The following is a 27,704-nucleotide window of genomic DNA, read 5'->3' as shown; positions in this document are numbered from 1 at the left end:
GTATACATATTAGTGTATATTGTATATTTTATACTGATTTATTATATACTAATTATTAGTATATACTAGTACATATTTTAGTGTATTATTATAATGGTTTGGGGGCTTTAAAATGTGTGTGAAATGAAATACATGAGAATAGTAAAACAAAATGTGAGAGGACGTTAATAAAGTATTCTAAGGCTAACATTCCTGGAGAACTCAAAATGAGTAATAATTTACATATGATGGTAACAAGTAAGGAAGCATGTTGTAATTTCCATGGTAGCTACTAAAAGAAATGTAAAATAATATATAACAAGTTCATAAAGAGAAAAATAGTATAAATAAGTTTCCTTTTTGCCCATAAAGTCACAAAGAGAATGATTTATATACTTTCAGTAACAAATGATTCAAGACTCTTGATTTGTGAAATACTTGAGTTGCTATTCTTCTTGGTATAACCAAATGCCTGCTACCATGTGAGCCAATTCTTATTTGTCATTTTTAATTTAGAGTTTTTGTTTTTTGAGATGGAGTTTTGCTCTTGTTTCCCAGGTTGGAGTGCAATGGTGTGATCTTGGCTCACTGCAACCTCTGCCTCCCGGGTTCAAGCGATTCTCCTGCCTCAGCCACCTGAGCAGCTGGGATTACAGGCATGTGGCACCATGCCCGACTAATTTTGTATTTTTAGTAGAGACGGGGTTTCTCCATGTTGGTCAGTCTGGTCTCAAACTCCTGACCTCAGGTGATCTGCCTGCCTTGGCCTCTCAAAGTGCTGGGATTACAGGTGTGAGCCACCACGCCTGGCTAGAGTCTTTTTTATAAAAGAGCATGTTCATTGACTTAGCCAAAAAGCAAACATAAATTTTAGTGAATATTTTATTTGGACATTTTAAAGTTTAGCTTTGTAACCAGAAGGTATGAAGGTGAACATTTATTCATAATCATTTAAATCTAACCAAGTCCCATTGCAGTTTATTTGTGGGTAGTGTGGTTGGAAGTAGCATGCTCAAGACATTTAAAATTTTGAAAAAAAGTCATGCATCTGATCGATCACCATATATGCTCCCAGAGCACAGCTCCTCCGTAATCCTGCTCTTCAGTGCTAGCATTGTTGATTCCTCGGATCCTGTATTCTCCTTCCTCTTCTCACTTGATCCCTTATTTATATCAAGGACTGAAACACAGTGGAAGGTGCAGGGAATTTTTGTAGGAATTGTTTGGCTTAGTAGTCCATCAGCCTCCTGATGTTCCCAGAGTCATGCGCTTGTCTCAGGCGAAGCTGTGGAAGTGTTTGATGGAAACAGCTGTCCCTCTGTCATTCTGTGAAGTTCCACTCCAAGTGGGAGTTGGGGTGATACGGTTTGGATGTTTTCCCTCTCCAAATCTTATGTTGAAGTATAATTCCTAGTGCTGGAGGTGGGCCCTGCTGGGAGGTAATTGGGTCATGAGGGTGGATCCCTCATGGCTTGATGCTGTCCTGGTGACAGTGAGTGAGTTCTCGAGAGATCTGGCTGTTTAAAAGTGTGTGGCACCTCCCTACCACTCTCTCTTGCTCCTGCTCTGCCATGTGAAATGCCGGCTCCCCCTTCACCTTTTGCCATGAGTAAAAGCTCCCTCAGGTCTCCCCAGAATCCAAGCAAATGCTGGCACCATGCTTTCTGTACACCCTGCAGAACTGTGAGTCAATTAAACCTCTTTCTTTATAAGTTACCCAGTCTCAGGTATTTCTTTTTTTTTTTCTTTTTAATTTTGTTTATTTTTCTAGTTGTTTTTTTTTTTTTTTTTTTTCAAATTCTCCCAGATCCTGATCAGGTACTTCTTTATAGCAACACAAGAACAGCCTAACACACAGGATTAGGTTGATTCCAGGTAAATAAATTAAGAGAAGCAATGACTCGCTGGAGACAGCAGCAAACTCAGCCCAGTTTTATTGCAAATACAACAAGTCATTCAAGTGAATTGTGGAAATTGAGGGTGCACATGAAGGGGTGGCAAGGGAACGGGACTCTTGAAGATGGTCAGTGTTTCCTTGGTTTGAACTTCAAAGCCACACTGTTGATGCAAAACCTCTGACCATTGGGCCCAGGTCCATCAGGAAACACGTGACCTAGATGAGCTTCACACTGCAAAGGACAGAAGCCTCTGTCATCTCCAAATGCAAACAAATCTCTTTATGTAAAACCAGACAGACGAACCCCCCAAAATCACTCCACTCCGGAGTCTGACATCTGTGTTAGGAGAAAAAGTCTATTGCATCCGAATTCAATTAAGAAATGAAAGAAAGCAGAACACAGTCATGGTAAATAGTTTTACTTTATCAATAGGATGTGAGCAAATGATTAAATTTGGGCCTTTACAGTTACTCATCTAAAAATGGGGATAATTATCATACCTACATAAGAGAGCTGTGGGGACAATTAATTGATATATTGCATGTAAAGCATTAACATAATTCCTGGGTAAGTACTGAATAATATTTTAGTACCCAGTGTATTATTATTATTTATTACTTAAGGCAAAACCACGCTCTCTTAATCAGCTTGCCTCTAGTGTTTTACAAAACCCATGAGTCAGAAAACATGAGCAGCTAAGGATATCAAAATGAATTTGTGATCTGGATTTAAGCCATTCTCTCCTACTGGGCTCACAGAAGGCAGAGGTGCTGACGTCACCTGCAGCATTGCTCTGCAGGCCAACGACACGCTGCAGAGTGCAAAAGGAGGGTGGAGAGGTGGAGGTGCCAGCCACACTGGGTAAGTCAAAGATGAGATGCCAGTCACTCTGGCAGGATAAGGGCTTCCTGCTCCTTATCCCTGCTCAAAAGAAGGTGAAGATCCTGCCTCTGTTCTCATCTCTGTGGAAGGTTAGAACCAGGAAAGGCCACATTAGAGAGAGGCTGGAGAAGCCTTTTCTCTTTTTTGCAGTGCCCAGATTGAAGTGAGAGAGTGATCGTTATTGGCATGTGTAGAAACCCCATGTGTTCTGGGCTGGGTGCGGTGGCCCACGCCTGTAATCCCAGCACTTTGGGAGGCCGAGGCAGGTGGATCACTTGAGGTCAGGAGTTTGAGACCAGCCTGGCCAACATGGCGAAACCTCATCTCTACTAAAAATACAAAAATTCACTGGGTGTGGTGGCAGTCACCTGTAATCCCAACTACTTGGGAGGCTAAGGCACTTGAACTCAGGAGGTGGAGGCTGCAGTGAGCTGAGATCGTGCCACTGCACTCCAGCCTGGAAAACAGAGTGAGACTCCGTCTCAAAACAAAACAAAACAAAACATAAAAGAAACCCATGTGTTGTGAAGACAAAAGTATCCCTATAAAAGGACACCAGACTTGCCAAGAACAAGAAAGCTCTTTGTGGCATTGGGGGCAGCATCAGGGAAAGTAAAACAAAATAAGAAATCTCACCTGCTTGCAGACAACCTCTGTGCGAGCTGATCCTAATGAGGTGTCCAAACGTCTCAGGATCCCTGTGTGGCTTTCATCAGAGCCAGACGTACCATGAGCCTCGGAAAACGAAGGCCACCCAGTGCCAGAGCAGTACTTTTTCTCAGAACTGTGGAAGACATAAACGATACTACAGCTGCTAATGACACTGTAATTAACATGCCAAGAGGTGCCCCGATGTGTTGTTCCAGGGAGCAGGATCCGTTCCCACTCTCCTCTGCCAGATCCCACACCCAGTTATGTGACAGTCAGTCCCCCAGGAATCGTCCTCACTGCACCTTCACTGTGGAAGCCATTGCCTCTCGAAGTGGAAGGACTTCTTGATCCTTTGATGCTAAAGGCTTCTTTCTGGATGTCCAATAAAGATCAAAGACACATGGTGTTTTGTGAACTGTATTGCATATTAGGTAACACAGATCAAACCCACGTGTTGAAAATGTAAAAGAAAGAAATCAAAATGAAATACTAACGGTCGAAGGAAGTCATGATCTTGGTGCAGCACAGAAGTGTAAGGTCTGATGAGAAAGTCATGCTTAGCAACAGGAATTTCAGGTTATCTCAACACAGAAGCCTGACCAGGGATTCAAAAGCTGCCTCTGGCCACTTCTTAGCTGTGTGAAACCACAGCTCTTGAAGCCTCAGTTTGCTCACCTAGCAAATGGGAAGAATATCTACCCTACAGGGCTGTTTTGAGGATTTCAGGGGAAACTCTGTGAAGTGTGATATAAAGCTTAGCACAGTTCTGGGCACATGGTAAGTTCCCTGAATGCTTGCTGTGATGGTGATTATTAGTATTAATTAATACTCCTGGGTACCTGGCATCAATCACTGCAGTGAAACCTAACCCTCCAGAAGTCTCCCAGGGACTCATGATGCTGGCACAAGGAGAAGAAGGACAGCAGGCAAATCCACTCACCAAAGACCCACCCGCTAAGTGCTCTCATGGATAAGCTCCCTTAAATGGCACTGGGAAAATAGACTTCAAAAATTGCTGTGGCAAGGAAATGGCTCTCTCTATCTAAGGAAGAAAGAGAAGAACTGAATGTTAGACCCAGCCAAAAAAAAAAAAAAAAACACTAATCTAAGAAGAAAAAGTGGCAAAGAATCAAATCCCTAGACTATGAACATAGAAGGAAGCCTAGCTGACAGCACAAACTCCCACAGAAACAATTGTGTAATGCAGCAATTCTCAAACATTTTGGTCTCAGCACCCCTCATGTCCCCTCTGTGGCTCCAAAATTAATAGGGATTGCTGAGAGCTTTTGTCTGTGAGTTACATATGTCAACATTTAACAAATTATAAATTATAACTGAGAATTTAAAAATACGTGTGCATTAATTTTTTTTAATATAGCCCTGAGTGCCCCTTATCTGAAATGCTTAGGACCAGAAGTGTTTCGGATTTCGGATCTTTTTGAATTTTGCATCTTACTTGACGGTTAAGCATCCTTAATCTGAAATACTCCAATGAGCATTTCCTTTGAGTATCATGTTGGTTCTCAAAAAGTTTCGGATTTTGCTGGGCGTGGTGGCTCACGCCTATAACCCCAGCTTTTTGGGAGGTGGAAGCGGGTGGATCACTTGAGCTCAGGGGTTTGAGACCAGCCTGGACAACATGGTGAAACCCCCTCTCTACTAAAAATAGAAAAACTAGCTGGGCATGGTGGTGCATGCCTGTAGTCCTGGCTACTCGGGAGGCTGAGGCAGGAGAATAACTTGAACCCAGGAAGCGGTGGTTGCAGTGAGCGGAGATCAGGCAACAGAGCGAGACTCCATCTCAAAAAATAAAAAAGTTTCAGATTTGGGTGCCTTTCAGATTTTGAATTTTCAGAGTAGAGATGCTCAACCTGAAATAAATTTATTATATGTTAACATAACATATATTTAAGACAAATAATTATACTTTTCAAAATGAAACAAACATTTCATGAGAAGAGTTGCACTGTTTTACAATTTTGCAAGGCACTTTAACGTCCGGCTTAAAAAAAAGACAACTGAATCTTCATACGTGCCTCTGAATTCAATCTGTTGCTATGTTGTTTTGATTGGAGTATAAAATGATGTGGCCTCAAGTGGCCTCAAGTATGGTTGGAAAAGCCCCTAGAAAGGTCCCCCCCAGGAATCTCTGAGGTCCTCAGACCAGGCTTTAAGAACCACAAGTATAGCCATTAAGAGGAAGGGCTTTGACTTCTGAAAGATTTGGGTGTGAATCTGGGATCTGTCTGTTACATCTGTATCACCTTGGCAAGTCATTTAATTTTTTGAAGCCTCAGCGTCCTAATCTATAGATAAGTATAAACTAAAAATAAAGTTCTAAGCCACCCACTGACTGAATAGAGCCCTTCTTGGCCAAGAGGACTCCAGAAAAACCTTTAAATCGAGTTTCCAGTCATGATGGGACAGGAGGTCAGACACACCTCATTATATCCCCTCCCTTTCGTGGTTTAGACACAACAAATGACCAGCATTAATGTTTAAATAGAGATCATAAGACTGGCAGAACAGCCTCTTTGTGGCAATAATATACCAAATTATAAACAGGACCTAAGGCCATGCCAGGCGAGGGTGAAGTCACGCACCCCTGCACTTAAAGAATCAACTCTAACTGCCAGAAGGGTTTTTTTTTTTCTCTAGTAGTTAAACAATCACTGGCCTTGAGATAAGCAGTGTTGAAGCAATTGCAGCTCATCTACCATCAGACACTGACTAGCTGAGACCCTCTGTTCCACCAGCCATAACTACAGCTTTGATTGCACAAGAGACTGATTTTAGTAACTTTCTCCTGATTAAAAGACCATGAACTGGTTCTGGATGGTTTACAGAGGCTGTGCACTTGCGGGCCTTCATATCCTGAAAGACCTTTTGATGTATAGGATCTAATTATAATACATTTAAATGTTAAGTTTCTATGCCCAAATAAACATAGGTCATAGGTTACATGCATGTTTGTTCAATATGCATATATCAGGACCATCTTCACGAATTTTCATAGCCCCTCCTGTAATCTGTTAAATAGGTATATTTAGCCAACCCCTTCAGCATAAAACTCCTACCCTAGCTGCTCCCCCTTCCAAGTGCCTGCATCTGCTCTTGGCTGGGAGCTCGCTTCCCAGCCTGTGGGATGGCCACCTTGAAGGCTGTAACCCTTTAGAAGAAATAGTCTCCTTTTCTAAATTTATAGATTGTATGATTTTTTTAAGCTAACAATAGCAATGGCATTATCACGTCACTTTCTGTATGTATGCTTAGCATAGTACCTGACACATGGCACATAAGTCAGTAGCTATTTTTTAATTTTTTTTATTATTAATACCAGAAATATGAAATGTGAGCAGTTGTGGGTCCAACTAGAAGTGTCTGCATATTCAGGTCGGGTCCTTTGCAACCCTCCTCCAAGGGTTCAAAAACATTCATCTGGCCACTCTGCTCAGGGAAAAACATCATTAAGTATCTTTTAATCCCAGTCTTTCCGTCCTCAACATTATATATCAACTAGTGATCATTAAAGGTATTTTGATGGAGAATTATGAATACAATAAAATTTTTTAAATAAATGAAACTAAGACTAATAAAAACTCATTAAAACATTTTATGGGAAACAATAAACCTTTATTGATGCAATTAGCAGAATCTAGAGATTTTACCAAGTAATATGAGAGGCCTAACATATATAAGTTAAGACTGGGAACTGAAATATTAAAGCCAATCAGAAATTCCAATATACATATTTAAGTGATTAGCAGATTGTAAGGTTTGCCCTTGAAGAACTAAAACCATTCTGAATCATATACTCTAAGGGATTTTTACTTTGTTTTGTTTTATTTGCTTTGGTTTTCCTTGATTTCTGGAAGTTCTACAGTTCCCAAACCAACAGCACAGGCACTTGGTGATAACTGACAACCCTAACCTCTTAGAAGAATTTCTATTCCTTTGAGGGAATGGGGCACACAGAAGGTTTTTAACAATATTACTTAGTTACTCATGGTACATACGACATCAGGATGTTACGTAAAAGGTGAACTAGTATCAGGCTCTGTTTCCTCTTATTTTAAGATTTATGATCATGAAATATGTGATCCCACAATAGATTTTAATAAACACTTTCCAAATAGGCTTATGTGGAAGAAGAAAGGGAGAAGGAGGAGAGTGGCAGTGATGGGCAATGTCACTTCATTCCAAGTTAAGGAAAGAGAGTCTGGAGTCCCTAGGAGTGTGACAACACATTCTGGAAAGTGTTCTTGACCCAGACACCTTTGATTAAAGGTCTCTGATTTGGAGAGTCAGAAGCTCTCCAAAACTGTGCACCAAACTCATTCCAACAACTATAGGATGATGAGGAGAATGACGCTAAATCTGGTGGATGAGGCTGGGAACAAGGCTCTGGAAAGGGAACTCATGAGTTACACTGGCTGGGATCACTCTCAGAGGCTGGTTATGTCTTCTGGGAAACTTACACCTGTAATTCAGAGAGCAGGCACCAGAAGGTGATGGCACATATGTCAACGGAGCTGCCCACGTGGCTTAATGGAAGCTCAGCTAGTGAAGAATGTGGGCTCTGGAGTCCAAAACTGTGGGTTCATATTTTGGCTGGCTACCTGTAAGCTGCAGAACCCTGGACAAGTTATTTCATCTTCCTAGCTCTCAGTTTCCTCACGTGAAATAATAATAATAACACTACGGGGAGCTGCCGAGAGGTCTGATGAAATGATGCACATGAAGAGCCTGGGCATGGCACCTGCCACATGCCCAGAGGGCTCCTTCATTGCTGGGGTGCTTCCCACTCTCAAGAAGAGTGCAGTGGAGCCCGAATCCCTGCACTATCACTTAGATAAGTGACCTTGAGCAAGTTAGTTAAATTCTTTAAGCCTCAGTTTTTGCATCTGTTAAATGGGGGTCTTAATAGCTCCTTATTGGAGGGTGAGGATTGTTTGCAAAGTACTGGAGCCCAGTGTCTGGCATGTAAGTGCTCAAGAAGTTGCAGCCACTTCCCTCACATTTCCACAGTGATTTCATAATCACAGCTTTTTTTTTTTTTTGAGATGGAGTCTCACTCTGTCACTCAGGCTGGAGTGCAGTGGCTCAATCTCAGCTCAATGAAACCTCCACCTCCTGGGTTCAAGCGATTCTCCTGCCTCAGCCTCCCTAGAGGCTGGGATTACAGGTGTGTGCTACCATGCCCAGCTAATTTTTGTATTTTTAGTAGAGACAGAATTTCGCTATACTGGTCAGGCTGGTCTCGAACTCCTGACCTGCAGTGATCCACCCGCCTTGGCCTCCCAAAGTGCTGGGATTACAGGCATGAGCCACCACGCTCAGCCCATAACCACAGCTTCTGATAGTCCCAACATTGCTATGATGTCTAAGCAGCAGGACGGATATTATTAATCAACCAATCAATAAGTACTTATGGAGCATCTAAGTATTAGTTTCCAAGGTGGCTATAACAAAGTACCACAAAATGGGTGGTACTCTCTCACAATCTGGAAGATAGAAGTCCAAAGTCAAGGTGTCCGCAGGGCTCTGAAGCATCTAGGGAATCCCTCCTTGCCTCTTCCTACCTTCCAAGGTAGGCAATCTTTGGTTTGTAGCTGCGGATCACCAGTCTCTGCCTCTGTTTTCACATGGCTGTCTCCTCTCTGTCTGGGCTTCTTTTCTTCTTATAAGGACAGCAGTGATTTTGGAATTAGGGCTCACCCTACTCCAATATGATCTTATCTAAACTAATTATACCTGCAGCCACCCTATTTCCAAATAAGGTCACATTCCCAGCTTACAGGGATTAAGACTTCAACATGTCTTTTTGAGAGACACAATTCAACCCATAACAACTTCCATGAGCCTTGTCCAAGAAGCATAAGATGGCCAAGGGACTCGAAAGCTAATCAAGTTTATCTCCTTCACTAAATAAAATACTTGAACCAATAGGAGAATAATTAGGTCCTAAATTGTGTGATACTGATAAATTAATAGGAATTTGAAGCAGATTAAAAAAAAACCCCACAGTGTGTGCTATCAGAGAAGGTTTCAGGAGAAACCTGGGATCCAAAAATAAGTGGAATTTCAATTAGTATTAGTGGGGCTGAGCAGATCCCAGGAGGCCAGCTCAGCACAAAGGGAAGTCCCAGGCAGGAAGCAGCCGAGCTGGAGCACGGAGCTCAAAGGAGTGAGCCCTGCATTTACTTGTTAAAAGAACTACTTAGTTTTGGTTGACCAACTTTCCCTTCACTTTCACTCCACACAAGCATTTGAAGGAATTATTTTTTCTGTACCTCTGCTTCCTACTATAGAGACTGGGGACCAGAGACAGAAAGAGAAGGAAAATGAGAGGCAAAACAAGAATATATTTCTAAAACTCCTCTTGAACAGGAAGAAGGCTCAGGAATATAGTCTGCATTTGTATATTCTCATTAATTAGAATATATCCTCCAGAATTCCTCAGGATCAAAAGCACATTCATGTATACAGCCCTAAGAGGGATCTATTGCTTAAGAGCACATCATTACGCCCGGGTGCAGTGGCTCACGCCTGTAATCCCAGCACTCTGGGAGGCCGAAGCGGGTGGATCACCTGAGGTCAGGAGATCAAGACCATCCTGGCTAACATGGTGAAACCCTGTCTCTACTAATAATACAAAAAATTAGCCAGGCATGGTGGCACACGCCTCTAATCCCAGCTACTTAGCAGGCAGGAGAATTGCTTGAACCTGGAAGGCAGAGGTTGCAGTGAGCCAAGATCACGCCACTGCACTCCAGCCTGGGCAACAGAGAGAGACTCCATCTCAAAAAACAAAACAAAACAACAACAACAACGAAAACATCATTGCTAACTTGCATCAAGTGCCTGGCCTGAGTCAGTCATGTCAGGCATTGCTCTGTGCTTTTCCATGTATTAATTCATGACTCAGATTATCCTCCCAACAACCTTATGAATTAGGTACTATTATCTTCATTTTACAGGTGAGGAAATCAGACACAGAAAGGTTAAGAAATTTGCTCAAGGTCACACAGCAATGGAGCCAGGATCTACACCTTGGCAATCTTAACCATTCTACTGCCTCTCCCATAAATGAGTGCATCTTTAAGAATAGTATATTCTGGAACATAAATAATCTTCAGGAATATTTTATTTCCTTCGGCTGCAGTAGCAGCAACAGGAAAGGGGAAGAGAAACAAACTCAGAAGTCTTTAAGAATGCAAAATGGAAACTTTTCAACTCAAACTAAATGGTTACACAAAAACAAATAAGGTTGGTGAACTGGCAGTCTCATAAACTGGCCACTTGGTCAATGGGCTTTTGGAGAATCGGCTGGTTTTCCCATTAGTCTTGGCTGCTTCACAACCTCCAGGACCTGGGGTTGGTCATTTAACTTCCTTAATTTGAACTAGCATTGTGCTAATATAGTAGCCTCTGGCCACACGTGGCCTTTTAAGTTTAAATTAATTAAAATTAAATGGAAAAAGTCAGCTTCTCAGCCACGCTAGCCACACCTTGAGTGCTTAACAAGCATATGTGATGAGCGGCTACCACATGGCCAGATACAGACATCTCCACCACCACGGGAAGTTCTACTGGACAGAGCTTTCTGCTCTGGACTCAGGACCCTCCTGGCTCCAGTATTCTGACACCACAACTAAGCCTGCAAGGTGAAAGGAAGGGAAGAAGGCCCCCCCTTTTTCAGATGCGGAAACCGGAACATCAAGGAAGGGGAAGAGTGAAGACTATGATTTAGAAGAATGCTCTTGTGAGGATGATTTATCTTCTGTATTCACAGTGCGAAGAGGGAGACAGAGCACTGCCTGGTGACTGCGGCAACAAGGGAGCCTTTGACACGCTGGCAGCATGGTTCTATGGCTGAAAGCTCATGGGCCATCTCAAAATCCTACCTCTCCTCTTTAACACAACCAAAGGTCAAGAAATAACTATTGTCTCAGAAACCTGAGTCCCACATTTTACTGTGCAAAAATTAACCTCCTTCTAGTTTCCCCCATGCCAACATGAATGCATCCGGGCAAAGGCCTGCGCATCTGTGAGCACGGAGGAAAATCGATGCTAATCGCTCCTCATCCTTGCAGGCGGGTCCGGCTTCCTAAGGCAGCCCACATTAGCAGCCAGCCGGGCAGGAAGGCCCAGACTGCTCAAAGCCCAGAGGACAGAAGGAAGCACTGCCTAATGGGCGATGCACAGAGCTGGCTTGATTTATATTTTATTCTAAACCAATTTAGGGTTGATGCAAAAGAAAGGAAAACATCTTTGAAGTTCTGAAAAATAGGACTTCAAAGATATTTTCCTTTCTTCTCCATCGAATCTACTTTTTTTAAAGACTGTTTCCTGCATGTCTAAACAAAAAAGCCTTTGTTGAGAGATTTCAGATCCTGATTGACTTAAAAGAGGCTTTGAAATCAAGGGACAATTAAATTTACTTTCAGCTGTATAGAAGAGGGTATGGTATTCACTACTGTCAAGCATTGTGGGGAATCTATCCTCATAAAATTCTACATTTCCTAAATTAAATTATAAACCCATTTTCCCTGGGAGAGAGTTTTAATCACATGGCCCAGCAAATATAATCATGGTTTAGATTTCTTTAAATACTTTCCCTCTTAAAAAACAAAAAACAAAACAAAAAAAAACTCTAATAGCTTTATCATAAGGTGCCCACCGAGTTTTATTTCCTTTCTATTTCTTGAGGATAGAGAAAGGAAGAATATAAGCTAAGAAGTCTTGTTAATGGCTCTAAATGCTAGAAAAAAAAAGTCAAGACAGGCAAGTATCTTATATGAATAGCTCTCCTTACAGCAACAATGCAAAATGAGAAGGGCAGTTTAAAAAACAAAATGGGTATTATGGGTATTTATTTATCCAAGATCTTAAATGAAACAGAGCAGTAAGAACCTGGAGGTTTGGTCTCCTTCCGTAGCTCTCGATTCTTTATCTTACCTGAAGAGTGGACTATCGCAGCACACGCAATGATACATTCCTGCTTCCTTGTTATTCAGGTAGATCCCACTGAAAGGCTGAAAGTAAATTAGATATGTCACATTCAGATTTCTCATACTACTGGCAGGAGTTGAAACAGCAGATTTAAATCCTGGGTAAGTCCCCAAATCAAGGAATTTCTGTACTAATTTGACGAAGTGCAAATAACGCCAGAGAGAAAATTATAATGTACCCAATGAAGCAGCCTGCAGATGTATTTACAGCCGGGGCTTTATTGCACCCAATATTCAAATTATGACTTTGATAATCTTTGTATTCATACAGGACTTTTCATCCAAGAGCATCAAAGTCGGTGAAAAAGCAAGAAAACAGAGTCTTGTCCTCTGTGATTGTGTGAGATTTCGGTCTCCCTTTTAAAAGAGTTAATACAACAGGAATCTAGTCCACTGTCTAACATACTTTGAAATCTCCAGTTAAAGACAGAATATAAATATATAAAAAGCATAGTTCAGTGAGATCAGGGATTTTGCCTTTAATATGCTTCACATAATGTTTAGGACACAGCATACTTAACAAATGTTAAATAATGAGCTAGATTCCCCACCCCCTCAGTGCCCAGGTTACTACTTAGATGAAATTACTGTGTTCATTGTGGGTTACAGGGTTTGCAAGTTTTCAGAGGTATTCTGAGAGGAGAACAAGGAGACAAGTCAATGAATGAGCCAAGTCAATATTTTTTAAAATGTTATTTCTCAAACTTGATTTTTTTTTTTTTTTTTTGAGATGAAGTCTCACTCTGTCACCCAGGCTGGAGTACAATGGCATGATCTCAGCTCACTGCAACCTCTGCCTCCCGGGTTCAAGTGATTCTCCTGTCTCAGCCTCCTGAATAGCTGGGACTACAGGTGCACACCACCACGCCTGGCTAAGTTTTGTACTTTTACCGGGTTTCACCATGTTAGCCAGGCTGGTCTTGAACTCCTGACCTCAAGTGATCTGCATGCCTCGGCCTCTCAAAATGCTGGGACTACAGGCATGAGCCACTGCACCCAGCTGATGACTTTTTTTTTAAGACCATTTTTGCCCAATTTCTTTTGTCATCTCCTCTGTCAAAGAAAATTAAAGAAAAAACAACCCTTGCACAAGCTGACCATGAAGATCTGCTATCACAGGGCCTGGCGACAGGCACTATCCCCTCCTATGGGCTAGAGGAAAGCCAGAGCACAGAACAGCTCACCAAGTGACAAAGCTGACTCAGGAAATCTTCAGACCCCTCCAGGCTTCCCAACTCAAAAAATTCACGGTTCAAACATCCAAATTCCCTATGGTAGTATTAACAGCACATTTTCAGTGAGCTGTATAAGAGACAATTTCAAATTAACCTACTGAGCCTACCATCTGGGCACACTTGGATGTTTTCCTTCTTTAAAACCCTAAACTTAGCTGCAGAAATCTGAACAGTAGTGAGCTGGTCCTTTATGGCCAGTCCCCTCAAATGCCTGCTTCCAACACTGGCACTAGTTAGCAGCTGTAAAGAAGAGGAAGTTGGCAGGGTGTGGTGGCTCATGCCTGTAATCCCAGCACTTTGGGGGGCCGAGGCAGGTGGATTACCTGAAGTCAGGAGTTCAAGACCAGCCTGGCCAACATGGTGAAACCCCATCTCTACTAAAAATACAAAAATTAGCCAGGTGTGGTGGCACATGCCTGTAATCCCAGCTATTCGGGAGGCTGAGGCAGAAGAATTGCTTGAACCTGGGAGGCAGAGGTTGCAGTGAGCCGAGATTGTGCCACTGCACTCCAGCCTGGGCAACAGAGCCAGACTCCATCTCAAAAAAAAAAAAAAAAAAAAAAAAAAGAAGAAGAGGAAGTTTCCCATCCTTCCCACCTGGACTGAAGATGAATGCATGGAAAACGGGGCTGCCCAGTCCCAAGGCTGATCTAGAAAAGCCTTTTCATAGGATCCAGACAGCCTGGGAAGACTCAAAACATAATTTCATTATTGCAGGGGGGCAGTTGGACAGAGGAAGTGACAGATAACTGCTATCACAGTAAGCAAAATAAAAATTAAAACGTCAATGAAGGCAAGGTGCGGTGGCTCATGCCTGTAATCTCAGCACTTTGGGAGGCCGAGGCAGGTGGATCATCTGAGGTCAGGAGTTCAAGACCAGCCTGGCCAACATGGTGAAACCCCATCTCTACTAAAAATCAAAATATTAGCCGGGTGTAGTGGCAGACACCTGTAATCCCAGCTACTCGGGAGGCTGAGGCAGAATCGCTTGAACCCAGGAGGTAGAGGTTGCAGTGGGTCAAGATCGCACCATTGCACTCTAGCCTGGGCAACAAGAGCAAAACCCCACCTCAAGATAAAAAAATAAATAAATGAAAAGGAATACTCAGCCAACATAGTTTCTGAAATGACATCTACCCACTTTCTCCTTGCCTAGCTTCCTGATGTTTCCCTCCCTCTCCAATTTTATACAAGTCCTGTAACTTATTTAGGGTTAAACTCAGCTTCTATCTCATTTCTAGTATTTACCTGATAATCTAATATAAACCCAGACTGAGCTGGGCGCTAATGTTGCAGAGATGGGCAGCAAAACAGTTTCTGCACTCAAAGAACTTGCTACCTAAGTGGGAGGAAGACACATGTGAGCTAACAATTTATACCATGTGGTGACAGCTATGATAGAGATGGCATGGAGTTCGGGTAGCGCTGTACCCTTCACTACGAAGGAGGGAGTTTCCACAAAGGCTGTCTGTATCAGATATTATCTGAGATGGGAGGGAGTCTTTTTATTTCTTACCCTTTTATTATTATTCTAAATTGCACAACTGATTGTTGTTTATTATAGAAAAATGCCAACACTAAGCTGACTTTTGAAGAGTAAGAGTTAATTGAATGAGGAAATGGAAGAGTATTTCTGGCAGGCAGAACACCTTGGGCAAGGCCCACATGAAAGAAGAGGGCAAAGAGGAGGATGGAGAGAGATGATGCCGGAAGGTAGGTGAGACCAGGCCAGATGGGGTTGGTTAGATCATGACAAACAGCTTAAACTGTGTCCTACTGGAAATGTGAAGCTACTGGAAACTTGTAAACTGGGTGTACGCCTGATTGGAGTTGGTTTTTAGAAAGATCACTTGACATTCAGGTAAAGAATGAACTGGAATGGGGCAAGATGCCACCAGAGGCAGAGAGCAATCCGACCTCCATCACACTTGCAGGCCTGGAGTGTGCTCCTGCTCAGGCAGAGCAGTGGAAATAAAAGAAAGAGAAGAGATTCAAGAACACTTCGAAGAGAGAACTGAAATGCCTGGCTGCACAGGGAGGGGCCGGGGTCAGAGAGAGAATGATGTTCAAGATTCCCCCGGGATTGCAAGGTCTGCTAGACCAATGGCAGTTCGCCATTCCATCTTGTCAATACAATGCACCTGCTGGAAACAGATGACATGCTCAAGAGGGATGACTGCAGATAACTTCACACAGGACTGTTTACAAAGGTGCAGACGAGGCCAATGGAAATCCACAAGTGAGGGCAACGCATCCCTGGGCTAATGACTCTGAGAAGCCATGGCCTCCACTAGGCCTGTGGGACAAAGGAAGAGGGAGTGGCCAGAACCTGGTGAGGCTGCACCTGCAGGGGAGGGCTGCCTACAAGAGCTGCCACCTGCAGTACAGGAACACAGCCACTGCCAACCTGCAGCCCCACAGACAGAATGCTGGGCCCTAGCGATTTCTCCATCCCACCTTTTGATCTCACTGTTGTCTCCCACTGGCTAAACTGAATCAACAGCTAGGGGGAAAAGGAGCTGCTCACTCTTCCTAGAGCTCAGAGCAGGGGAAGCCCATGGAGAGTGGATCTGGAGAGTAGACAGAGAATGACCTGCATAAAACCTCCCTTCTATTGATACTTGACTTTCAGTTATTGCTCAGCCAGCCTGTAAATTTATTCATTGGTCTAGCAGAGTGCTAGCATATTACTGTTGCCCAAGAAAAAACATGCAGGAGTGAATTTTAATTTAGAGTCACCAAAGAGAAGCATTTGATGTTTTATTTCTCTTAGGTGAACAAAGCTAATGAAGGCTTACATTTCTGCAATACTCTAAAAAGTTAAACGTGGAAATGGATCCATGGAAAGGGATTTATAACATTAGTTAAAATAATGAATGATGCTCATTTTGTCAAATGGCCAAATGCAGAGAGTATATTGCACCATCTGTTTGAGAAGCCCACAGATTTATTTTCCTAAACATCTGGCAGCTCATCTCTAGGGTCTCTCTATGTACCAAGCCCTGCCTGGCTCTGTACCTGAGAATTAGGGTTGGCTTAGAATACTCTGGGAATACATACAACTGCTCACACAGTATTATGTGGCTCCCTTGTGCAATCGACACAAATGGCTAATGTAGTCTCTTTCCCAACAAGGGCTTTAGTAAAATCCCGCCTACAGGAAGTTTTCAAAAATACCAGCATTTCAGGAGACTCTATTGCGATGTGCTGGCCCTTCTGATGACTTTAGCATTGGAGAAACTGAGGGTGAGACCATGATTACAATGGCAGTGCATGTGGGTAGTGACATGAGTTTTGCAGGTGCTGACAAAGGAAAAAACATTCATACTCTACTATGCTTGAAGCCACAGGGCTGGGGTCCACTGTGTGGGATCTGCTTCAATAGTAAAAATAACTAATACAAAGTTCAATTCAAAAAAGCTACATTCCAGTAGCTATATTTGGGTCTAAGACAGACCACTTGTTAAGAAATGCGGCACTATGTTCTCATTTATATGTGAGAGCTAAAGAATTTGAACACATGGAGGTAGAGAGTGGAAAAATGGATAACAGAGCCTGGAAAAGGTGAGCAGGGGGTAGGGGGAGGATGAAGAGAAGTGGCTTAAAGTCCACAAACATACAGTAAGAGAAAAGGAATACACTCAGTGTTTGATAGCAGAGTAGGAGGATGACACTTAACAAAAATGTATTGTATTTGGGTCACAGACACCCTAAATACCCTGACTCGATTACTATGCATTATATATGTGTAACAAACTTTCTCAAGTACCCCAGAAGCTTGTATACACACACACACACACACACACACACACACACACACAGAGATAAATGTAGCACTGTACAAAGTGGTGTTATAATGAGGAACAACTGAGGGTTGTTCTCTCAGAAAATGAATGAAAGCTGAGATTGCCAAATGCAATTTAAATAATGTTTCCACCTCTTACCCAGCAGTCATTCAACATTCACAAAAGTTGACTTTTCGGATGCCTACTATGGCCAGCCACCACATTAGGTGCCAGGGGTTATAGCAGCGATGGCAAATGCTATGAAGGAAGAGTTCTGCTAGAAGCAAGTCTAGCTGGGGGCTAGGAGAAGGTTTCCCAGAGGAAGTGAGATTTGGGCTGAGAGCTACAAGGTAGGTCTGAATGAATGGGTGGAGGGTTTGGGGAGGGATGATGGGAGAGAAGAAGGAACGCTGGGTGCAAAGGCCTTAGAAGAGATCCCAGGACGTGTGAGAGCTCAAGGGTAGTGTGGCCAAAGTACCAGGTCAAGAGGAAAGATGGCTGGATTTGAGGATAGAGGTGGGAACCAGGGGCCGTTAGGACCTTATTAGCCATCTCATACTTTTCTTTTTCCTTGAAAAAGAAAACCTGGGAAGCCACCAAAGGTTTTGAGCTGGGGAGTGATATGGTCAGATTTGTGTTTTCCAAAGAACTCTTTGGCTGCAGTGTGGTGAATGGGTTGGCTGGAGCAAGAATGGCCATGCAAAGAGAAGGTGATGGTGACTTGGCCCCACGGGGAGGTGACAGCGGTGCACGGAAGTGAAATGACAGGAAGGTTATTTAGGAGTCAGAATAGAGATGCTGTGGCCAGGGAAAAGTTTCAGGTTTCTACAACTCGATGGATATCAACACCCTGAGAAGGGGACAATGGAAGAGGAAGACCAGGCCTGTGGACTGTTGCTGGGCAGCTGGGTTTCATAGCTGGACCTATTCCAACTGCCCCCTCACTGCCAACACACGCAATCAGAAAACTGTAAACCAGCTTAGCTTACCGGTTCCGTTCCCTTTTCTCTCGTGACGTAGAACTGCTCTGGGGTTAGTTTCTTTTGCCACTCACTCTTGGCAAGAGGCAGCTCACACGTTCCAAGAGACCCTGTATTGTTAAACAGGAATTTTAAAAATTAAAACAAAAATGTCTGATGGACTTTTCTTCCTTGGCCTTTTTCCCTAAGCACGCTGTCACCCAGCAGAATAACCCAGTCCCTTCCTCTCTCTCCCACGAGTTTATTCTTCATGGGGACCAGAGGCTCAGGCACAAAATGCCTTCATTGACTATTTAATTTAATAAGAAATTAATAAGAAGTAGAGAGCCAGTTTTCTTGTCCTCCTGGGGCATAGAAGTGAAAGAGGCAGTTGAAATATGAAAGAATGTGGAATACATTCCCTTCGGGTACCTAAGGGTAGAAACTGATCCTCTCTTCTCTGATGACTTTTAGAGGATGACTTTTAGAGGAGTTGTTGTCAGGATCTAGCTGGAAGTAGTTGACACATTTGACAGAAAAGAACCGTGAGCTAGTCGGTTATTAAACTCTTCTCCTTTGCTGGTTTATAAGGATACCTCTGATTTTCTTTGTCAAGGGAGGTCTCTGTTTTAAAAATCTTCTTGCATGGAACAAAAGAAGAAACTCCCATAGCATATAGTCCTGAAAGAGAAACAGACCTACCATAATCTATTATGATGCTTCACGGTTTTTGTCCATATTTTGTTTTCCTCTTTCCTACTTGCCTTGGCATCTATATTACTACATTTATTCACGTGAGTGTGAACCAAGTAACTAGAGCAATACTCTCTTTAGCCAAAGGGAGTAGGAAGCCCAACTCCTATAATAAATGTTTTTAATCATCCAACATTAAGAATTTGAAAGGATTTTATAATGTGTCCAACTCTTCAGTTTACAGAAGAGAAACAGAGGCCCAAAGGGTTAGTAATCTGACTATGGCACTGAAGATGAAATGTTGAATGCCCGTGATGCCAGCACCTATATATCAAACACGTCAGAAGTTACAGTTGAAATTCATTTTAGGTTACAAAAAAAGTCCTAAGTTATCCTTCGGTAAGAAAAGACTAATCTCCTCTCCAGTTTATAATACTGAACAATACTGCATTTCCAGTGATGCATATAGTTGATTGCTTACATTTTGCTAAAAGGTTTTTAAGCTATTTAATATATTAAAAGTTTTCTTCTTTCTTTTTATTACTGTTATTATTTTTACACAAGGGCTCCCCTAGGAGGTATCTTTTATTAAATATACTCTTTATAAGACTACAGGGGTTTCTTTTTACTATGGAAATAGATATCTGAAATTCCTATGGAATATACCTCAGTTAACACATGATTTTTGGGGTATTCGACACTTTGGGAACAAAACAAAATGTATTTATGTGATAATTACTATTGCTCAATGGCCTTCAGAGTTATCATGCAGAATGTCAAGTAATAAATGAAGAAGGAAGTATAGAATTTTTAAAATCACCATTTTGTAAAAATCATCAGAGGATTCTAAAACCCCTGGATGAAAGGCTGCTGGGGAACAGAATAGTCACATCTTCCCAAAATACAACCCCAAAGTTTATTAATTACAAAGAAGAACATGCCACTACTTTAACCAAGCAGGCTAAGTTAGCATCACTAACAGTTGGACAAGTGACATCGTGTCTTCCTGATGTGATGCCCTGAAAAGGACACAACATCACTAGTAAAGTTTTCCTGCCAAAAATATTCAATCGCTGTCTTGTGAAGAAACAATCACATAAGTGAAAATTGATGGAAATTAATCAAAAGAAGGACTCTCCACAACTAAAACCAATGTGTGACCCTTTATTAAATTCTAGATCCCAGAAAAAAAAAAAAAGCTATAAAAGACATTGTTGGTATATGGTGGGAAATTTGAATATCAACTATGTATTAGACAAGGGTGCTCAATTTCCTAAGAGGAAAACTGTCTTGCAGTTTTGTAGGAAAACATCTTTGGTCTTAGGAAACATGCTGAAATATTTAGCAGTAAAGTGTCATGATGTCTGCAACTCTCAAATGGTTTAGCAAGAGAAATATAAATAAGTGTGAGTATGTGCGTGTATATTTGCACGTGTGTGTCTCAGTGTTGGGGAGAGAGATAGGGAAGAGCACATGAATCTAGAAAGGAACTTCATCTCTATGAGATTTTTCCCAATAGCCCATAATCCCAGTTTAATTGTGAGGAGAAACATCAAACAATCCCAGACTGAGGGACATTCTACAAGGAACCCAACCTGTTCTCCCCAAAACTGTAAAGGTCATGAAAAACAAGGAAAGACAGAGACAGTTTTGGCAAATGTACTATGATGATGTCAGAAGATAACCAGGGGGATCCGGGTGAGGGGTTTTCAGAACTCTGTACTATCTTTATAACTTATCTATAAATCTAAAATTATTCCAAAATAAAAAAGCTTATTTAAAAACTATCTTCTCCATGGCTACCCCTGTACCATCAAGCACTATTGGAGAAAATCCCCCATCTGGGGAGAGGGTTGTCCTTATAAACTCAAAGTTACTCATCTCACTGGGGTTTCAGTGAACCATGGAACCATCTTTCCCCAGTCAGCTCTCTTCCCATTTCTCTGCAATGAGTGTTTTAAACCTTTTCCACTCTCAGGAATGTAAACTAGTACAACCACTATGGAAAACAGTGTGGAGATTCCTTAAAGAACTAAAAGTAGAATACCATTTAATCCAGCAATCCCACTACTGGGTATCTACCCAGAGGCAAAGAAGTCATTATATGAAAAAGATACTTGCACACACGTTTATAGTAACACAATTTGCAGTTGCAAAAATACGGAGCCAACACAAATGCCCATGAATCAACTAGTGGATAAAGAAATGATGGTATATATATACTATGGAATACTACTCAGCCATAAAAAGGAACAAAATAATGGCATTCACAGGAACTTGGATGGAATTGGAGACTATTATTCTAAGTGAAGTAAGTCAGGAATGAAAAACCAAACATCTTATGTTCTCATTCATAAGTGGGAGCTGAGCTATGAGGATGCAAAGGCATAAGGATGATACAATAGACTTTGGGGACCCAGAGAAGAAAGGGTGTGAGGGGGATGAGGAATAAAAGACTACACGTTGGGTACCATGTACGCTGCTCAGGTGATGAGTACACCAAAATCTGATAAATCACCATTAAAGAAAGAACTTATTCATGTAACAAAACATCACCTGTTCCCCCAAAAGCTATTGAAATTTAAAAAAAAAAAACCTTTTCCACTCTCCTCAAATGATGGTCTCTACTACGTCTCCCCTTCCTCTCAACAGATTTCACTTTTGCAAAATCAAAAGCCACAAACCTTCTTGCTACCAAACCATCACACTTACTAATACCTACATCTACCCTTTTTCCATCTTGTCACAGTGGAACAAGTGACTGCCTCTGATATGGTTTGGCTCTGTGTCCCCACCCAAATCTCATGTGACATTGTAATCCTCAGTGTTGGAGGTGGGGCCTGCTGGGAGGTGATTAAATCATGGGGGCATATTTCCCCTTTGGTGCTGTTCTCGTGATAGTGAGCTATCGAGAGATCTGGTTGTTTAAAAGTTCACCTCCCCCTCTCTCTCTTCCTCCTGCTCTGACCATGTAAGATGTGCTTGCTTCCTCTTCACCTTACACCATGATTGTAAGTTTCCCGAGGCCTCCCCAGCCATGCTTCCTGTACAGCCTGTGGAACCATAAGCCAATTAAACCTCTTTCCTTCCTAAATTACCCAGTCTCTGGTATTTCTTTATAGCACTGTGAAACAAACTAATACAAGCCTCCTCCTGTCTGTTTTTTTGCCACTTCTGTTCAGGATCCCGTCTCTTCTTGGTCACCCCAAATGATTTAAAAAGGGAATGCTTTAGCCAGAGGCACTAAAAAGAGCAAGAACAGGCTTTGCTAGAAAGAGTGTATGTCCTGGGTTCCTCCTCCCAGATCTAAACTCTGGTCCTGTGGGGGAATTTGTGAGACCTAATCTCTGGCTATCATTGACATTTGTCAAGGAAAGGACTAAACAGCATCCTGATAAAACACCCTCCTCTTGGCTTTGGCAAAGATCTTGCATTATTCCTGTGGATAGGTAAGAGGACCAACTTCAGGTACGAAGGTTGGAATTTACAGTCTGTGAAGCTAGCTTTATCTTCCTGTCTCCTTTCAGGCAGGAAGTGGAATGGGCTTAGAAAAAAACCCTATTGTCTCCTGGAAGCACTGTCCTTAGTGTGACACAACAGGCAGTACAATATAGTAGCTGACACTGGAAAGTGGGAATTAGAGAAGAGCTAAAAGTCAGTGGGACTCTCATGAATTGAGCTTTAAAACATGTACTTCTTTCGCTTTGAACCTAAGGCTTGGGTTGGTCTGGGTTCCCAACTCCCTCTCCCACACCTCTATATTTTGTTACACCTATTAGAGAGTGACTATCTGTTCTTCAGACACCACCTTCTCCCTCTGCCCTAATTTTTTTAAGAGACCGAGTCTCACTGTGTTGCCCAGAATGGAGCACAGTGGCTATTCATACGCATGATCAAAGCACACTACAGCCTTGAACGCCTGGACTCAAGCGATTTTCCTTCCTCAGCCTCCCAAGTAGCTGAGACTACAGGTGCATGACACAGTGCCATGCCGTAATATTTTCTTTTTAAGTTTAAAATATATAACTAGTATTTAAATTGCTAACCGAAAGAATTAAGCCTTCATCTAAGTACAACATGAAAGGACATTTTTAATGGTTCTTTTAATCCTTATCAATGTGGACCTTTTACACTATTTTTAATGTGTGTGAAAGCTTTAGTGGGTAGGCAATAATGTTTAGACTAGTTCTTGTTCAAGCACCAATTATGCAACATTTAGCTACAGATTTGCCAGCCTAGAAGGCTCAGTCAAGGGCAGACAGACTTTGCTTTGATAGAAAAATGACAAACGCTCTGTTGGGTACACCCAGGTCAGGTTATATGTGGGCTGTATCACTTTAAGAGGTTTCTTTGACCTGGATGTTATGAGCTGAATTGTGACACTCCCTGCCCCCCAACTTCCAAATTCATACGTTGAAGTCCTAATCCCCAGTACTTTAAAATGTGACTGAATTTAGAGACAGGGCCTTTAAAGAGGCAATCATGTTAAAATGAGGCCATTAAGAGGGGGCCCTGGTCCAATAAGACTGGTGTCCTCATAAGAGGAAGGGACAGCAGAGAAAAGGCCGCCTGGGGACACAGCAAGAAGGCAGCTATCCCCAAGTTAAGGAAAGAGGTGTCAGGACAAATCTCAGGACAAGTCTTGGACTTCCAGCCTCCAGAACCGTAAGAAAATGAATTCCATCGTTTAAGCTGCCCAGCCTGTGATATTTTGTTATGGGATCCCTAGCAAATGAACACACTGGGGCTTTAGAAAACAACCAAAGTTTAAATAAAAATTACAGTATGAGTAAATTCTGAGCAGTTTTATCAAACAGCAATTTAGGCACGTGTAAATTAGATACACGACAAGGTCTCTCACTTGGGAATGAGTCAAGTCTTCTGGCTACCGTGGCTAGAGAGAGGTTTCAACACTGGTTGTGTCCTTTTCTGTGTGTGTGCAGGTATTTTCTGTCCTCCGCACCACGTGTTCATCCTTTGGGGGCTACACATTTTCTAAATTCCCTCTACATTCTCTTGCTATCTTCACTATGAAAACATTTATCGGTTGCTGCTATTGCACGAGATAACTACACAGCTTTACTTTGAATTATGCCTTAATAAACTCAAATTCCTTGGAGTTCCCTTCTCTCTGTGTCCTGTGATTTGCACAGGCCATATATCTTGCTGGTCAGAAGTTCCACGGGGTGGGCCTCAATTTTTTCATCCCTAAGGAAATCCGATCTTGGTCCTATGATCACCTACTGGGTGCCTCCTTTGGGTTTTGCTAACCTTCCTGGCCACAGTTGCTATACTGCCAATTGTCACACATAAACCCACTCCATTTCGATAAATGTGTTGAATCTAATGGAACTCATTAGAAACTGGTACTAAAAGAATCCCCAGCCCATTCTGATCTGCAGAACTAGTCTCTCCCACCACAGTGCCTGGACTATTTTAACCCTATGCCCAGGATGGTTTCCTAGCATAGTCATCTCTAGAAAGAATATTTTCCTGAAGCAATAGAGTTTTTGCTCCAGAATATTTCTTACTTTCCTTTTTCAGTTTGGTCTTTGTCAATCTGGATAAAAAAAAAATCACTCTAAGCTTATGAGAAATTGCAGCACTGGAGAAAAATACTGTCATTTCAATATCTTCTCATTTCCCCCCTCCCAATGTCTCTCTCTCTCTCAACACTCCCTAAGCCCATGATGTAAGTTAAATGTAGCTAGATTTTTGTCCTTTCCACTTATTTATGTAATCATAACTAACATTTATTGTGTGCCTGCTATGTGTCAAGCATTGTAACAAAATATTTAATTAAAAAGTTATTCTTTACAACAACCCTACCATTATCATTATCCTTGTTTGATAGAAGGAAAAAAAATCTGAAGTTTAAACTTTCCAAATTCAAGAAACATGTCCAAAGACATTGTTACAAACTGAATATTATATGTCCTCCCTGCTCCTCTCCCCACTCCCATATGCTAAAGCCCTAACTCCCAATGAGATGGTATTTGGAGGTGGGACTTGGGAGGTTATTAGTTTTAGATTAGATCATAAAGGTGAGGCTCTCTTGAGGGATCAGTGGTCCTTCCTGAGACAGTCACCGGAAGGCAGAGTGAGAAGGCAGTCAACTGCCAGCCAGGAAGCAGGTCTGCATCAGGAACCAAATCTGTTCCCACCTTGATCTTGGACTTCCTAGCCTCCAGAACTGTGAGAAAATGTCGGTTGCTGAAGCCACCCAGTCCACGGTGTTTTGCAATAGCAGCCTGAGCTCAGACACAGAGCCAGGAAGTAACCGAGAGCCAAGACTCAAAATCTGCATCTATTCATACCAAAGCCCTTCACCACAGAACTACTCCCTGTTTATCATTTTTAATGGCTGCCTAACAGTTTGTTGGATTGAATTTTCATGATTTACGTAAGTATTTCTTAACTGATTTGGTTTACAGCCAGTTTCCATTTTGTAAGAGACTAGTGTTTAAAGCATCTTTGCATCTATCTCTTTGTTCTTCTTTTGAACTATTTCCTTCGAGTAGATTCCCAGGAGGGGTGTCTGATAAGGTACACAGCTCCTGTTACCTACTGGTGTCTGGCCAAATTTTAATGTTGTTGGAGAACTTCAGATCCCAGGGCAATTCATTAGGCTGCTTCTGACAGCAGCAATTACAGCCATGAAGTAGTTACCGCTAAAACCACCATTCTTTTTCAAGGGGTTATAGAGAGCTTGTCGGTAACTGTGACGTGTTTCTATCACCTGTGGTTCTCAGCAATACAATGCTTGGCACACAGTAGGCTCAAAACAAATGTCGTCAGACTGACTAGAGACACCAGTGATTAGAAAGGCCATAGCTGGAAGTCATGTTGGATGAGCTAACATTCCACAACGCCAACGCTTTTAGTTACGTATTCTTTTAATACTGCATTTCAAAAATTTCAGGGGCTAAAAAGAGCTCAGAATGAGTTGGTACATTTTCGTCAGTTGGGTATCTCTGAACGTCTTCAATGAACACATATAAAATTGGATTCAGAGTGGGTCAGTCTGGCAACCGCCCAGGAAGCCAATCCCCTGGGGCACTAAGTTACCCTGAAATAGAACTGAAATACAGGGGTAGCCGGCACAGGTCTCCCGAGGTGACTCCTTCCTGCTTGGTGAAATGTGCAGGTACCCAGACCCAAGAGAGGATCCAAAGGCATTTAGCAGAAAACACACACACACACAGAGACACACACGCTCGCCCTGGTCTCTGTCTCAGTCACTAACAATGGCTGTCACCTTAAAGAAGGAACAAATGATCAACCCAGTCTCCCTGGCTCTTAGACACACTTATGGGAAGACAGCAGGGCAGGAAACACCCACAGGAACCCCAGGTCTGAACTTCCTGCTTCTCAGATGCTGGAAGGAAGCCCGCGGAACTACGAAGAGGGCTGCAGTGCAAAATACTAGGGGCCTTCGCAGGGGCGCGCGGGCCGGGCTGCTGCAGCCCAGACAGCGGGCCTTCGCCTGGAGTCCCCGATAGGGGTCAGGGGACCCCGAGCCCCACTTATGCCCCCACTCCCCGAGCCAAGAAAAAAAAAAACAATTATGCGCACATTTAGGGGGATCATTTGTTCATTTCCTAGGATTCTCACAGGGGTCAGTCCCCACCCTGCCGCCACCAAGTTTACAATCCACTGTCCCAGATCCTCGGGTCGTGGGGGGCAGGGGCGCGCCGAGGAGGGCTCAGTAGGAGGGCAGCGCCCAGCCTGGACCGGCCCTAGACTCCCGGGTGCAGCCGGTGAAATGAAGCCGAAAGCCGTGGGTGGCGGCGGGGCCTGCGGGACCCGCGTCCTACCTGCCTCCCCTAGTCCCGGCCCGGAGCCGGGCCCGCCATCGCCCGCTTGGCCCCGCACCGCCCGCCGAGGCGCAGCTCCGAGGGTCAGGCCCCGGAGCAACCAGAGGAGCCGCGCCATGACGCCCGCTCCGGCGCCGCTCCGCCCTCTGCCCTCTGCCCTCTGCCCTCTGCCCGTCTCTGCCCCGGCCCCCATCCCACCCCTCCCCCATTCTCTCCCCTCCGCCTGCGCTAGTCGGCCTCCCTCCCCACGCTCCGCCCACACCGCCAGCCCCCTAGTCTCCCTCCCCCTCTTCTCCCTCCCCTGCCCCTCCCTCCTCCGCTCCTTCCCACCTGCTCCTCCCACTATGTGCCCTGGGCCCTCCCAGGTCCCCGCCCCTCTTCCCTCCCACTCTGCCTCTCTCTCCCCCTCCCTCTTCCTCTCCTTTTCCCCTCGCCTTTCCTCCCCCTTCCTCTCCCCCTTCCTCTCTCCCTTCCCTTCCATGAGACCCTCCCCAACCCATCTCTGCATCTCCCAGCTCCTCCCACTCCTGTTCCTCCCTCGCCCTGCCCCCCTCCACCTATCCCCACTCCACTCATCCGCAGCCCAAACACTGATCTGTTTTAGTTTGCATTTTCTAGAGTCGTCCATAAATGGAATCATCCCATATGTACTTGATTTTGTCTGGCTTCTTTCACTCAACATAGTTACTTTGACATGCCTGCGTGTTTTCGCATGGAACAATCATTCATTCCTTTCTGAGCAGTATTCCGTTTATGGATATACCACCGTGTGTTTAGTCAGCACTTGATTT

General features: G+C 43.2%; 2 protein-coding genes across 2 annotated transcripts in view; both read right to left on the bottom strand.

The window, feature by feature from the left end:
• LOC100462260 (14-3-3 protein zeta/delta-like) overlaps positions 1–12,451 on the bottom strand; it is a 28,171-nt gene extending 15,720 nt beyond the window's left edge. The window contains exon 1 of the mRNA XM_054522063.2: positions 12,372–12,451. The gene's annotated coding sequence lies outside the window, so the exon portion shown is untranslated. The remainder of the gene's footprint in view (positions 1–12,371) is intronic.
• Positions 1,889–27,091, bottom strand: MSRB2 (methionine sulfoxide reductase B2). Its single transcript, XM_024254306.3, has 5 exons — positions 26,914–27,091; positions 18,434–18,534; positions 12,372–12,448; positions 3,396–3,543; positions 1,889–2,108 (listed from the first exon to the last, which is right to left on the bottom strand). Exons 1-5 carry the CDS (start codon positions 27,029–27,031, stop codon positions 2,004–2,006), a joined length of 549 nt encoding a protein of 182 aa, XP_024110074.2. The 5' UTR covers positions 27,032–27,091; the 3' UTR covers positions 1,889–2,003.
• Positions 27,092–27,704: the final 613 nt, after the last annotated feature.

This window comes from Pongo abelii, chromosome 8, assembly GCF_028885655.2.
Source record: "Pongo abelii isolate AG06213 chromosome 8, NHGRI_mPonAbe1-v2.0_pri, whole genome shotgun sequence".
Taxonomy (NCBI): domain Eukaryota; kingdom Metazoa; phylum Chordata; class Mammalia; order Primates; family Hominidae; genus Pongo; species Pongo abelii.
Note: the sequence above shows the minus strand (reverse complement) of the source record. Positions and strands in the feature narration are given on the sequence as shown.